Source organism: Leuciscus leuciscus (assembly GCF_965113295.1).
Source record: "Leuciscus leuciscus genome assembly, chromosome: 5".
NCBI lineage: Eukaryota > Metazoa > Chordata > Actinopteri > Cypriniformes > Leuciscidae > Leuciscus > Leuciscus leuciscus.
This window is the reverse complement of record NC_138729.1, coordinates 50845422-50861255: the sequence shown is the minus strand read 5'-3', so window position 1 is coordinate 50861255 and position 15834 is coordinate 50845422. Positions and strand designations below refer to the sequence as shown.

The window sequence follows — 15834 nt, the reverse complement described above, 5'->3', positions numbered from 1 at the left end:
AGATTCTTAAATCAAGATGCATTTACTAAAGTAGTAAAATGCCATAAGATATTATGTCTTGTTTTCTGGGGAAATAAATCAAAATTAAGTGAGTTTTTGCTTAAAACAAGCAAAATTATATGTCCAAAAATAATCTGGTTTCTTTTTGAATTAAGATTATTTTCCTCACCCCATGGACAGATCATTTTGCTTGTTTTAAGCAAAAACTCACTTAATTTTGATTAATTCCCCCGGAAAACAAGGCATAATATCTTATCTAATTTTACTTATCTAGTAAATGCCTCTTGATTTAGGAATTTTTTGATATTTGGACTGGAAAACCAGACAAAAATACTAAGTAAGAAAAGCATTTTGCAGTGTAATTTGACTCACGTAAAACCTAAACATGTTGGGCGTTCTGGAGATCTGACCACTTCTGCTTAATTTGTGGATGGAAAATGCTTGTGTATTAATGTGAAACATGTTGTACTTACAATATACTTCTGTCTTTATTTGTTACTGTCTTTATTTGTTAGTCTGAAGGCGTTTTCACACTCGCATCTGTTTCTGAACCTGGTGCGTTTTCTCCCATTGTTTCATTTTGCCTGATCTAGATGGTCTCTTCCCGATTGAAACGAGCTCTGGGGAGGTTTGGTTGAGGTGAGCTAGAAATCCGACCCAACGAGCCAAGCGCTATCATATAATACATAGTGGAAAATGTGTTATATAAGAAGCAGCGGTTTCTGAGTCTATGAGTGAGCACTTATTGCAGTTAAATAACCAAAGAGCGCGTCTTCATCTTTATATGTTGTTTAATTGCTCTTCTGCTTTACAAGAACGCTGTCCTGATGAATGTGTGTGTTGCGACAGCTATTGATAAAAACTGGCGGAGTGAATCCATCTTGATGGATGATGCTGAGGAAACTGACCAATTAGAGGACAGTTTTACGCACATGTGACTTGCATAAACACATTCTGGTACGCTTTGAAATGTTGCCTTGTGAAACCAAGAGGAAAATGCAACATTGTAACAAATGAAGCCCCTGTTGCGAAACAATCTGAAAACTCCCTGAAAGTGACCGAAGTAACATCCCAATATCTAAAGTAGATTTATACATTTTCTGAAGTTAATGTGAGCGTTTTTTTGATGCCATATATTTTTTTTTTTACACTTGCCAAGATGTTGCAATGTCATTCTGAGTGTTTTCTAGGCAATATATTTACTGTCTTTTGTAAAAAGAGTTTCCTTCGATGTACATCTGTGGGGGTTTTCACATGTTTTCTGTTCCAGCAAGTGAAAATGGTGCGTCTGATCACAGTAAATTACAGTGTGATTTGAGAAATCATTAGTTTAATTAGAGTTTTAGGTTCAAATCACTACACTGCAAAAAATAATTTTCTTACTCAATATTTCTTTTTGTTTTCCAATGCATTCTTAAATCAAAGTTACTTTAGTAAAATGACTTAAGACGTAAAGTCTTGTTTAAAAAAAAAAAAAAATGTATCAAAATTATGTGAAAATAAACTTGTTTTCCCTTCAAATGAAGTAGATTTTTCTGCCCCCACTGGCATTTCTTTCTTCACATTTTAACTTTTATTGTATTTATTTATAAATTTACTTCCCATGTAAATGTATCTTGTTTTTAAAAATGTTATATATATATATATATATTTGTACTGGAAAACAAGTTAAAAAATATTGAGGAAAAACATTGTTTTTACAGTGTAACCTTAACAGTAATTCTTGACTTTACTAACTAATTAAACAAATTATTATTATTTTTGTATCATTTTTTATTATTATTTTTTTTCTTTTTCTTTCTCTTTGTATTTTGTGTGTAAAGTGCCGTGAGGTGCTGCTTTAAATGCGCTATATAAAATAAAGTTTATTATTATAATTATTCTTTTTAAACTCTACTAATTATACCAGCTCAATCATTTGACCAACTCTCTGCTTGGATTGTGTGAAACACAACAAACTTTCCTGCAGTTGATACTGTAACCTTTGACCTTTGACCTCTGAGCAGTCGCGCAGGAAATGGACCGTTGGTGAGTTATTGCTCATTGTTTGAGGAGATTTCCCTCATAACCTCACATGAAGCGCATCTGTCTTGATTTGACGTGTGGAAGGAAGAAGTAGTGTTTTTGTAGAGTATAAACTCTCTATAGTGGGAAAGGCGGATCTGAAGAAGCTTCTGCAGAATTCATCACAGTAATGAGTGTGTTTTTCTCTTAGTTAGAGATTAGCTACGCATATTATTTTGAGCAAACTCACCTGAAGTATTGAATCATTGGTAACACTTTACAATAAGGTCTCTTTTGTTAACATTAGCTGATGCATTAGCTAACATTAACTAACAATGAGCAATTACAGCATTTATTAACCTTTGTTAATGTTAGTTCAAATTGTTAATGGATACACATTTGGTATGTTTAAGGAAATGTGTATGCTTCGACACACATGTGGTGATGAACTGCATAAAGACAGGACTCAGTGTCTCCAAAAGTGTGATGAGATTGCCCTCTGCTGGCTTCAGAACTAACTCTCTCTCTCTCTCTCTCTCTCTCTCTCTCTCTCTCTCTCTCTCTCTCTCTCTCTCTCTCTCTCTCTCTGTCTCTCTGTGTCTCTCTCTCTCTCTCTCTCTGTGTCTCTCTCTCTCTCTCTCTCTCTCTCTGTCTCTCTCTCTCTCTCTCTCTCTCTCTGTGTCTCTCTCTCTCTCTCTGTGTCTCTCTCTCTGTGTCTCTCTCTCTCTCTCTCTCTCTCTCTCTCTCTCTCTCTCTCTCTCTGTGTCTCTGTCTCTCTCTCTCTGTGTCTCTCTCTCTGTCTCTCTCTCTCTGTGTCTCTCAGGCTCGTCTGGCCATTCAGAGAGGAGCTCAGGCCGTCATCTTTGACATCAGTGAAGATCCAGCTGCTGCTGTGCAGGTGTGTGTGTATGTGTGTGTATGTGTGTGTGTGTGTGTGTGTGTGTGTGTGTGTGTGTGTGTGTGTGTGTGTGTGTGTGTGTGTGTGTGTGTGTGTGTGTGTGTGTGTGTGTGTGTGTGTGTGTGTGTGTGTGTGTGTGTGTGTGTGTCTGTGTGTGTGTGTGTGTGTGTGTGTGTGTGTGTGTGTGTGTGTGTGTGTGTCTGTCTGTCTGTCTGTCTGTCTGTGTGTGTGTGTGTGTGTGTGTGTGTGTGTGTGTGTGTGTGTGTGTGTGTGTGTGTGTCTGTCTGTCTGTCTGTCTGTGTGTGTGTGTGTGTGTGTGTGTGTGTGTGTGTGTGTGTGTGTGTGTGTGTGTGTGTGTGTGTGTGTGTGTGTGTGTGCACACGTGTGAGAGAGAGTGTGTGTGTGTGAGAGTGAGTGAGTGTCTGTGAGCATGCGTGCGTGTGTGTGTGTGAGAGTGAGTGTGTGTCTGTGAGCGTGCGTGTGTGTGTCTGTGTCTGTGTGTGTATTTGTGCCTCTTACATAAAATGCATATAAATATCAGTCATCACTCTATATCTGCCAATAATATCTTAGTAAGATGATTTTTAAATGATTATCTATATATGATCAAAGCTCTGTAGTTTTAAATCATATAATGCAATGCAATGATTGATAACCCTTCCTCAAAAGCCTGATGATCATATTTGAATCAGCAAAAGTTTCACAGCAAAAAACTCATTTAAACTGTTTATTTTTCATAATTTATTATATTTTTAGTATTTTTGGAATATAGTTGCTGATAAAAGCAACTTCTTAAATCACAAGTTTTAACAATCACTCTTGTAACTACTCTTATGTCCTAATCTATACACTCCAGTTATGTGTCAGAGAGTTTGTCCTGAAGTGTGTGTGTGTTGTTGTGTGTTTCTCACACACAGCTGCGTGATTCCGGCTCGTTGCCTCGTCCAGTGCTGCTGGTGAAGTCGTCAGACGCTTTTGAGCTGATGAAACTCATCGATAAGAACGAAGAAGCCATGGTGTATATCGACATCATGATGGACGCTCCAAAATGGGTGAGTAAACATATGCACATTTATTAATGTCTTTTCCTTTATAGGCTTTACTGTTTGCAAGCCTTCCTGCTGAAAATAAACCAGCATGGATGTCCATATCTTCCATGTTGACCAGTATACTCTATTAAATGGATTTTTCGAAGTTGTAAATAAAACTATGATTATTGGAGGACATTTTAAAAGAAAATACTGTTTTTCTACTGCAAAATCTCATGTTTAAATGGATGGTTCGGAGTAAAATCAACCGAGGGTCCTTTGCACCATGACCTCGATCCAAACTCCCCCCCCAGAAGCCTTTTCTCCCTTGGTGGAACATTATTAGCTTATTTAGAGATATCAGCCGGATGACTTATTGCAGGCGCTAATGGATCCAAGGCTGTATCTGGTAAATTACTCCACTAATAATGCCCAGAATGGTACCAAACTTCTACAGTAGTACAAATAGCTTCTGTACTCATAAAACGAGGCATTGGAAAGTTTGTAAGTACATCAGGAGTTTATTTAAATAACACTTGCCTGACGGCTAATGCTACCGCTAACCCAGACGTCGACGTCACTTCAGTGGTTTGGGAAAAGCACGTAACAGTCCTGGCAGAAAGCGATGCATAAGGATGTAGTGTAACGACGAATTATTTTTTCCGAAGTGTTAACAACTTAGTGTTAGCTAATAATTGTTATAAACTGGTACTACCAACAAAATATTAGTGCATTCCTGGAGCTGGGCGTCGTTACACTACAGCCTTATGCATCGCTTTCTGCAGGACTTTTACATGCTTTTCCCAAACCACTGAAGTGACGTCGACGTCCGGGTTAGCGGTAGCATTAGCCGTCAGGCAAGTGCTATTTAAATAAACTCCTGATGTACTTACAAACTTTCCAATGCCTCGTTTTATGAGTACAGAACCTATTTGTACTACTGTAGAAGTTTGGTGCCATTCTGGGCATTATTAGTGGGGTAATTTACCAGATACAGCCTTGGATCCATTAGCGCCTGCACTAAACCATCCGGCTGATATCTCTAAATAAGCTCTAACTTTAATAATGTTCCACCAAGAGAGAAAAGGCTTCTGGGGAGGGGTTTGGATCGAGGTCATGGTGCAAAGGACCCTAGGCTGATTTTACTACGAACCATACCTTTAAGTGTTGCTTGCAGATTCTTTGTAATTATTTGTGAATTTTTGAGCGAACGTCATTTCAAAGTATATCTTACACCAATTTTGCTGCATTAAAATCCTCGTTAGTCCTGGAACAACATTCCCTTTAAACAATCAGATTTTAGGAAAAGTTTAGAGCTAGGATAACAGCTGGGACTTAAACAACATCATACTATCATTTCCCTCCGTTTTATGGATAATCAGTAGTTAGGATTAGGAATATGTTTAGCACTGTTGATTTAACCCTTGTGTGGTGTTCATATGTTTGTTATTCAGCCAGTGTTCGTGGGTCTGGTGGACCCGCTGCATTTTGGGTTTTTTAATTCAACATAATCAAACAATTTATGTTAAAATACTCAACAGATGTTTACTTCATCCCAATTATAAGCAATTTAAACAGCATTTATGGTTAATATTTTCCCTTTACCTTTGAGAGATCACATTTAAGAATTGCAACCTTGTGCGGGAACGGCAGGGGTAGAAACAAAACTTACTTTTGCACTCACACTCTCTCACACTTACACACAATCTCTCTTTCACATGCATGCACACACTCACGCATGCATGCACACTCACACACACTACATACACACACACTACATACACACACACACTCGCGCGCACACACACACACACACACACACACACACACACACACACACACACACACACACACACACACACACACACACACACACACACACACACACACACCACACTTGGATATGTGGTTTATAGGGACTCTCCATAGGCGTAATGGTTTTACTAATGTACAAACTGTATAATCCAGTGGTTCTCAACTCCAGTCCTCGGGACCCGCTGCTCTGCACATTTTGTATGTGTCTCTTATCTGACACACTCAAATCAGTTCATGGAATCTCTCTCGACGAGCTGATGATCTGGTTCAGGTGTGTTAAATAAGTGAGACATACAAAATGTGCAGAGCAGCGGGTCCCGAGGACTGGAGTTGAGAACCACTGGTATAATCTATCCCCCTACACTAACCCTACCCCTAAACCTACCAATCCCGGAAAATTTTGGCCTTTTTTTGAAGTTCAAAAAACACCATTTAGTATGTTTTTTTAAGCCGTTTGGTTTATGAGGACACAGATGTCCTCATAAACCATGTTTACGTTGTAATACCCATGTCATTATACACATTTGTGTCCTCATAAACCATATACAAGAACACACACACACATACACACACACAATAACAGCAAGCCCTGACAGGAGGAGGACAGAGTAAAGGTACACAGGACCTAAAATTTCCACACTTTTATTTGCCCCGGGTCCAGTGGACTCGAACATCCTGTGTGTAATATAAATGTGTAGGGGGGGTGTACAGTGTGTGGTCATTGAAAATGTGTTCTGATATATGTTCTTCACAGAAAATGAGCCACGGCCAATGAGTCTGAGGTTGAAAAAATTATTAATCGTATCATTTTTCTTTTGATAAAAAAGAACACCATACAAGGGTTAACAATGTTGATCCAGGATAATGTCCAGGATAATGTCCCTCTTCTGGGTCAAAATGGACCAAAATGCATTAAGGAAGTTTTTTGGGGTAAAAGCCCAGGTTTATTTTGCAAAGTTATTTTGGCAAAAACGACATGTAACCAAATTCAAGGTTATTTTGGCTAGAAATGTGTTACTCATAGCCGGACTATATCGGGTCTATAGTTAAAGGGATACTCCACTTTTTTTGGAAATAGGCTCATTTTACAACTCCCCCAGAGTTAAACAGTTGAGTTTTACCGTTTTCGAATCCATTCAGCCGATCTCCGGGTCTGGCGGTACCACTTTTAGCATAGCTTAGCATAGATCATTGAATCGGACAGGACCATTAGCATCTCTCTCAAAAAAATGATCAAAGAGTTTCGATATTTTTCCTATTTAAAACTTGACTCTTCTGTAGTTACATCGTGTCCTAAGACCGACGGAAAATGAAAAGTTGCAGATTTTCTAGGCTGATGTGGCTGGGGGAGTTGTAAAATGAGCCTATTTCCAAAAAAAGTGGAGTATCCCTTTAACCGAGACGGGGAAATGACGGCTGTAGCTTACTGGGAGATTCATGAAACATTCTGGCCGTTACTGGGGTTAAAATGCATTAGTTGTTGGTTTGAGGACGCACTCAAGCTTCACTCTTTGTGTGTTGTGCTCGCAGCCTCACTATGACGTTGGGATCCTGTTGACCGTGGCTCTGGCGGTGCTGGCCATCATCATGATCTTTGCTCTACGCTTCCGCTGCAGGTCCAACAGAACCTGGGTAAGAAAACACAACACACTTCATAGCCACGCGCTCTACGCTCACGTTCAGGTTTGATGGTGGATTGTAAAATGTCCATTGCAAAAAATTATGTTTTTTGTTTTGGCTTCATGTACATATATCAAAACATTCTTAATTCAGGATGAATTTACTTGAGAAGCAAAATTACATCAGATTTTTCGTCTTAGTTTTTTGAACGATTTATCAAAATTAAATTAGTTTGAAAAATTATCTGTCAGTGGAATCAGAAATATAAACTGGTTTCCCTTTCTTTTGAGCATAAACTCACTTAATTTTGATACATTTTTATATATGATACGTCTTAATATCGTGCTTCTCAAGATTTAAAAATGTTAAATATTTGTATGAACGTCATTAAATATATATTTGTACTGGAAAACAAAAATACTAAGGAAATATTTTTGCAGTGCATGATAGCCTCTCAACAGAGTTCCTCCTGCATTTAAAGTGCCCCTGTTATGCTCTTTTAAAGGCTCCTAGTTTAGTTTTAAGGTCTTCTACAGGAGGTTTACATGCATCTAACGTCAAAAAACACTTACATTTTCTCATAATATGCATTGCAGCATCAGCTCTTTTCTCCCAGTGTCTGAAACAGTTTGATAAAGGATTCAGTCTCTCTAAACTCTGCCTTTCAGAGAGCCTGCTCTTCTCTGATTGGTCAGATGGCCCAGTCTGCTGTGATTGGTCAGAAACGAAATGCTCATTAGCATATCTGAATTCTCCGGATCTTCCTCAGCGCTTGATACACAGTGATAAAAACAGTGATAAAACATCGGTTTTACCGTACCAATCGGGGCAAAGGAGACATTCGCCAGCAGCCAATAAACACCACAGGCTGGCATTATGCAAATTTGTTACAAACCTACTAATGTTCGTGCAGAAAGTAAGACTGGAATTACTGACGACTCGTTTCAGGCAGTTCGGAATCACTTACAATACCTCTGTTTGTTGTTTGATCTTTGAAACTTTGCAGATCTTTTACATTCACACTGCTGTATTACACACTGCATGAAAGGGAATATCTGAAAAAGCATAATAGGTGCGCTGTAGAAGTCTCAAAAGCCCTTTTCCTCGACTCCCAGGACTCTGTGCACCAGGAGACGATGCGTGCCATCAGCCGGTTGGAGACGCGCACGTACAGCTCTCAGGGTTGCTCAGGATCCCAGCGTTCTGGCGCAGCTCCAGCGTCCAACAGCAGCTCCAGTTCCAGCCCGATCTGTGCCATCTGTCTTGAGGAGTTCATGGACGGCCAGGTAAGAGGAGGCACCAAAGAAAACCATGATAGGATTTTGAATCAAGTCACCTTTATATATTGCGCTTTATATAAAATTGATCATTTCAATGCTGATTCATTTCGGTTCAATAACTAAAGCTCATCAATTATGAAACGTTAAGTTCAGGTAAAAGCAGCTCTATAGAGGACAGTTGCGTCGTTATTTAGTCAGGTTATTGTTGATGCAATGCAGAAGGGCTAACCGTTATTCGACTAGAATAGGTTTGGTCGACCACAATTTTATTAGTCGGTTAGTCGCAAAAAAAAAAAGTTGCGAAATCACGCAGGCTGTGATGGACAGATCGTTAACGGCAGGAAATCCAATTAATTTGCCTTTCATTCATCAACCTCAAATATAGCTTATCACTTGAAACATGCAAGTAGTAGCAACTTTACAAGTCCGTTCGCTCTAATGCTAACCTAGATAAATGTGTGCTGTTATTAGTGCATATCTGTGTTTGTGTGGAGAGCCGCTGACTGCATGACATACAGGCGTCGGCGCGATCACTTGCATTTAATTTAAAATACTCCGTCATTTTTGGTCATACAGATAAGAGTAATACAAACCGTAAAGGGTCTAGTTTTATTTATGCAAACTCACAATAATAACAAAATGGTGTGCTTTTGTAAAATAATGAAAACTGCTGTCTCGGTCTCTGTGAACTTGAGCGTCACGAAAATGAACCGAAAGTCAGTGTATACTTGCCTCACAGATATGAGAAATATATCTATAGAAAGCTTGAAATGTCTATTTTTAAATTAACCGATTCAAGTGGAAAACAAATATTCTCAGATGATGTCATCCGTATGAAACGTGCATATAACGCGTCCACTACTACGAGTCAGCATCGTCGACTTTCTGCAGCCGAAAACACAGAAAACATTACCAATAAATGATTCAAATGTTTGAATAGTCTCCTTCTGTTTTTTCACGACACACTCATAATCATTACGTTTGCCGGCGCGCTGTGGCAAGCTTTATGTGTGCGTTTAAATGTTGATTGGGCTATTATAGGCAATTAAAGGCTCATTATTATGATTTATGGCTTATTAATATAAACACCCGATTAGTCGACTAATCGCTTAAATAAACGACTACGAGTCAACTAGAAAAATCTTTAGTTTGAGGGCAGCCCTACAATGCAGTTCAAAAACGGTCAATGTTTCAAAATTCAAAAGTCGTTTCAGCCTTAAAGCAGCTCTACAAGAGACTGTAGTGTCAGTTTAGTCAAATGTATTAATTATTACTGAATATTAAGGGACAGTGGCAAGGAACCTTAACAGAAATTGAGAAAAAAACCTTGGGAGAAACTAGGCTCAGTCGGGATCCATCAAATGAATGAATGCGATGTGATTTAGGATTCAAGACTGCATCACAAGTCAGATTTGTGGATTGATATTATTCAAATATTTTGCAACCAGCTCCTTCCGGCATTAGAGCAACAACAGAAACCATCAAGCATTGGAAGGAAAAGGACCACTTTAGGATGCTATTTATGAAATGATTTGAGGCGCGCCAATGGCATGTTTAATATTTGGTTTTCTCTGTCTCTCTGTTAGGACTTGAGAATCATCTCCTGTGCTCATGAGTTTCATAAAGAGTGTGTCGACCCCTGGCTTCTACAACACCGTACCTGCCCACTGTGCATGCACAACATCATGGGTAAACAGCCTCAGGGTACATATGTATTTCTCCAATAATATTAGTATAGAGCTTGCAAGGCAGCACTGTATTGAAATTCCTCTTCTTTCTTTATCTTATACTACCTCGTCCTGCTACTGGAGGGCCGCTGTTCTGCACAGTTCAGCTCCAACCCTAATTAAACACACCTGAACCAGCTAATCAATGTCATACTAAGCATGCTAGAAACTTCCAGGCAGGTGTGTTGAGGCAAGTTGGAGCTAAACTCTTCAGGACCGAGTTTGGACACCCCTGGATGTGTTCGCCCAAGTCATTTAAAAAACATCCTCATGTCCAAACTTGACTTTCTTCTGTGAGCACAATAGAAGATATTTTGAAGAATGTCTCAGTGTTTGTTTGTCATACAGTGAATGATGAGTGTACAGTATTGTTTGGACCCCAAACGTTCTTCAAAACCTACTCATAACTTACCCCTAAAATCAAAGGGAAATAATAGGTGAATAAGAATGGTGCAGAAGCCCCTAACACTTGTGGTAAGCCTAAACTTGACAAATTGTAAACTTGTCCCTCAAATATGAATGGTTGCATTGAAAAACTGTAGAAAAGCAATGCAGTGCTGAATGCAAAAACATGTTCTGTGTGAGTCTGTACAACGGGTCTTTGCACAGCTGCACATGCAATGCACTGGACAAGCATTCATGTGTGCATTTGTGGACTTGCACAAGTGTGTTTTTGGCCTTATATGTGCTGTCAATTTTTACTGTTTGAAGACTTTATACTATTTAAGAAATATGAGATTAAAGTTTGATAATCTCCCATTGACCTCAATGGAGATCAATGGAGGATTGATGCAGGATTCCATTGACACAGAACCAAATCCTAACACCGTGTCCTAACTACACATGATGCGACGCGCGATAAAAGGTTATTTTCCATGTTAATCAGAGTGTGTGTCCTAACCAGCAGCGACGGCGACACGCGACGATTCTATTTTAGAAACGGTTTCTATTTTTCTGCGACGTTGCGCTGCAACAACAAACACAAAGTGTGGCGATGATAATCTCAGGGACTGTTTATGTGCTTTATTTAATGTTAAAAGCATGTAATGTGACTTTGAATATCATTTAGTGCTCCAGCTTTGTGGCTGTAAAAGCAACAATGGATAATTCACCTCAGATCTTGAAATTAAACAAATGGAAACAAGAACGTTCAAACTGTGAACAAACAAGTGTATTCTTTGACAAAGATTGTTTTAGTAACTCAGTAGCCTATGTATTTTTTAATAATATTTAAATTGTGTAATATTTGTGAATTTGATTATGTAGCGACTTATTCATTTTCTTGCGAGTGCCGTCAAGATTACTCTCTGGTGCTGTGAGACTCCGCCCCCACACGCTGTTCTGATTGGCTGTGGGTTTTGAGTAATTTTGACGCATCTCGCAGTCGTGTCACGTCTAGTGTTAGCATTGCGTCTGGTTAGGACACGGTGTAAACATACCTAAACCTCAACATGATTATTTTGCTGCCTTGCAATCGCTGCAATTTGCTTTAGGAAAAGTTTTAATTAATCATATTCAGGCTACGTCCACATTAATCCAGATATTTAAAAAATGGCCTGAACTCTCTCTGTCCACACTAGTGGTATGAGGTGTTTTCCAAAGGTTGCTCTTCCTCGGACATGTCTGAAAACGCTTAAATCACATTGCGACGCATGCATAAAACATCATAAATGCTCGCTGAGAGACCAGATGTAATGAAGATCTCATGCGATTGTAATGGCACGATCATTTTATTAGCAAAATATCCCACCACTGTCGTAATTGAAGACATTTTATATTAAGATTGTACAATATAACCATCAGATTGTATGTTAAATATGGGTACAATATGCATCACATGACTAAACATGTCATTGTTTTAAAGTCCCCTTGTAGTCAATCATTTTATCCCTTAAAACTCATCTTTGATCACCAAAATTATATATTTAAACGTTTTTTCCTTGAAAAAAAAAATACCTTAAAATAGCTTGAATCACCAACACCCTTGTCTCATTTTGAATACGTGGTTCTATGAATATGTAAATGAGCCCCGCCTCCACTCACTCACTCAGCTCAGAGATCCACTCGCTGACGATCACACATTGACCTCACTGGTTACAAGTTAGTTTGTGACGTCAGAAACACCAGTGATTTCAAACCTCGTTTTTGAGACAGTCTTTGGTTCACTGCAGTTTTAAGGAGAAAATACTCAGCAATGGTGTTGACTTATGAAGTTGCACATGGTTTGTCTTAAAGCATATTAAAAACACACCACATAGACATATAAACAACATTAAAAGCTTGATTTTCACCACAGGGGGACTTTAAAATACCTCAGTTTACACAGTCCAGACTATAACTCGGAAATGCCGTTTTTAAATGTATCCACTTGAGAGAGCATCTTCAAATAGCTCTGACAAAAACGTTGTCTCAGTATGGACAAAAGGCCAAAACGTAGAGAAAAAGATTTTTTACATTTACCTGGATTAATGAGGACATAACCTCAGTAGACATTTTTTATGCTTTTCCTATCAAAGTTGTTTTTGAGCACCAAATGTCTTCCATCAGGTTCAGATCTGGCATCCCGTCAGCCCCAAAGAAGTCGACTGCCGCCCCCTCCACAAGAGCACAATCAGGCCTTCCTCCTTCCCCATCACTATTCAAACCAACGCCCTTACCCCCAACACCATGTCCCCTTTTCCCTGCGGCATCACTACCCCCGCACCCCTGGACCTTTACCCCAATTGGGTCACTATGGAAACTCTCCCCCTCTTCATCCACGCACTCTCCGTTGCTTTCCCAGCAGACCATTGGGTGCTAGCTGCGCGTACCACCTTGCCCCGGATTCCCATCATGGACGTTCGCACAGAACAGGCGGGCGCGGGTGTCGGACTGGGGGGCATCACTATGCGCCCCCCAGACGGTCGTGTCACCGGTGCCCCGGAGGAGCTTTACGGAACGCTGCGGGTTCTTGTGTGCATCATTTGGCATCGTCAGTAAACCACGCGAATCATCAACTGCCGCGTGGCGGAGGCTCGCACGGTCGCCAAGATGATGGAAGCTGCTCCGGAGGGAGTTACCACACGGAGTGCAGCGGTTACCTTGCTGAGGGGCCGGCCAGCGACTCCAGCTCGGGATCGTGCCACGGCTCGTCCAGCGATTCCGTATTAAACTGTACGGATATCAGCCTGCAGGGCGTCTATGGCAGCTGGTCCACTTTTCGTAGCTCGCTCAGCAGCGACTATGACCCGTTCGTCTTTTACGGACCGGGAAAAGCCCCACGCAGAGGGAGCATGGAGGCCAGGCAGAGACCTCGTTCCCTGGACTCTGTAGTGAATCCCGCCGGTGACGCCAATGCAGTTTGCTCAGAAGAGAAGCAGCAGCAGCAGCAGCAGCAGCAGCAAGTGGCCGTGTTCAGTCACGTTCACTATCACAGGCATAGACACCACTATTACGAGGACGGGGACCTCGGTCAAGGGCCCGGCCAAGGCTCTGACGAGGATCAGGGGGCCGTGTCCTCAGCCATGGCAGCTGGTGGCCCCTGTAATGCAACTAAAAACAAAGACTCCACTGGGTGTCAGGTACAGCACCAGTCTTGCCACTGCCCCAAAACGGACCTCAGTTCAAGGAGGGTTGAGGATAGAGCCCCGGACCCCGTTTCTTCCTCAGGCGCCTCTGTGATCCTTCCCTCCCCTCCTTTAGCCTCTCCGTCCCTGTCCTGTTGCCACAAAGGCCCAGGGTGGACCACCAGACAGAAAGCAGCCAGCTGTCCCTTGGAAGCGCCTTCGCCGGTTGTTCACTTCCATCAAAGCTTGGACCTTCAGGATGATTGTAGCATTCATATTCACTACGGACAGGGAGCTGGAAGCTACTGCTGCACACCTCCACCGGATATGGCCCCCACACTGCTGCCGGTGCCCCTGATCTTGGACTCGCCTGGCATGTCCGACTGGCCGTGCTGTAGCGGGGCACATGTGGTGTGGCAGAAGCAGGTGCAGCAGGCCCATTCGGAGCCTCAGCTTTTGGGCCCCACTTCTGAAATGGACAGACCCTTGTGTAGGGCCCATCACGGCCCGGGGGACGAACTTCCTACGGATATCTGTCTGTACTGCCAAACTCTACACAATAGTCAGGGTGAGTATGTGTGACTGTAGTGCTTCACTTTATAGTCAAGTAATTTCTATTCAAATTCTGATGTAAAGCAGCTCTAAAAAGACAAGAATGTCATTATTCAGCTCAAGTCAGTTTAGTATCAATTCAGTTCAGTTCAATAACTGTCTAAAGTTCATCAATTATGAAACAAGTTCACTTCAGCTATAAGCAGCTCTACAGAACAGAAGACAATAGAGTCGTTATTCAACTTGAATCAGTTTAATGTTGATTCAGTTTAGTTCAATAACTGTGTAAAGCTGATCTATTATGAAGTTAGGAAACAAGCTATAAGCAGCTCTACAGAAGACAATAGAGTTGTTATTCAGCTCAAATAAGTTTAGTATTGATTCAGTTTAGTTGGTAATAACTGTGTAAAGTTAATCTGTTATGAAATAATGAAACAAGCTAAATAACGACTATTGTCTTCTCTAGAGCCCTTGTTTAATAGTTTCATAATAGATCAACTTTACAGTTATTGAACTAAACTGATTCAATACTAAACTGACTTGAGCTTAAAAGTGACTCTATTGTCTTCTGTAGAGCTGCTTATAGCTTGAGTCAGTTTAATATTGATTCAGTTCAGTTCAATAACAGTGTCTATTGCAAAATATGTCAATGAATCTGATTCAGCTATAAGACACTATGGGCCCTATCTTACACCCGCGCAATGCAGCGCCAAGCGCGACGCAAGTGTTTTTTGCTAGTTTCAGTCCGACGCCGTTATCATTTTCACGTCTTGCGCCACGTTGTTTAAATAGCAAATGCATTTGCGCCCATTTGTGGCCCATGGGTGTGCTGATCTGAAAACGAAGTGTGTTCTGGCGCATTGTTGGCGCGTTGCTATTTTGAGGCAACAGAAATAGACTGAGCCATTGACCAATGAAACCTGGTCTAAAGTCAATGCAGCAAGTTTTTTTTTTTGTTATTTAAACAAACATGCCATACATGCCAAATATTTAAAATAAAAGGATTACAATGTAAAAGATCATTATTGTGTACATAAAGATATGGTGAATCCGGCTTGTCCCGTAGATGTTCTGCTAGCGCACTTTGAGCAGTTCCGTTTGCGCTCTGGAGACGCGTTCGGTCTTTCCACTATCAACTTCCATCATGTAAATAGCGAATCCGCCATGACGCGAGCTCAACTGGCATTTAAAGGGAATGGGAGATGAGACTCTGATTGGTTTAACGCACGTAAATCCCAAAACACACCCATTACTCATTAAGAGAATAGGGACAACCCTTTTAGACCATGTGCCGGGAGCACCGACCATTTTTCCCGTCGTTAAACTAGCAAAAGTGGATTCGGACACAACTTAAGTGAACTTGTG

The 15834-nt window shown here is 40.8% G+C and overlaps 1 protein-coding gene across 2 annotated transcripts in view; it reads left to right on the top strand.

Moving 5' to 3' along the window:
- Window positions 1–15834, top strand: part of rnf43 (ring finger protein 43) — a 152487-nt gene that overhangs the window by 128977 nt on the left and 7676 nt on the right. The window contains exons 3-8 of one of the 2 annotated variants that reach the window (XM_082171226.1): window positions 2828–2902; window positions 3820–3954; window positions 7276–7377; window positions 8481–8651; window positions 10232–10334; window positions 12920–14485. In XM_082171226.1, the coding sequence (XP_082027352.1) occupies window positions 2828–2902; window positions 3820–3954; window positions 7276–7377; window positions 8481–8651; window positions 10232–10334; window positions 12920–14485 (2152 nt within the window). Of the gene's footprint in view, window positions 1–2827; window positions 2903–3819; window positions 3955–7275; window positions 7378–8480; window positions 8652–10231; window positions 10350–12919; window positions 14486–15834 lie in introns of both variants that reach the window. The other variant, XM_082171225.1, reaches the window with a different exon arrangement.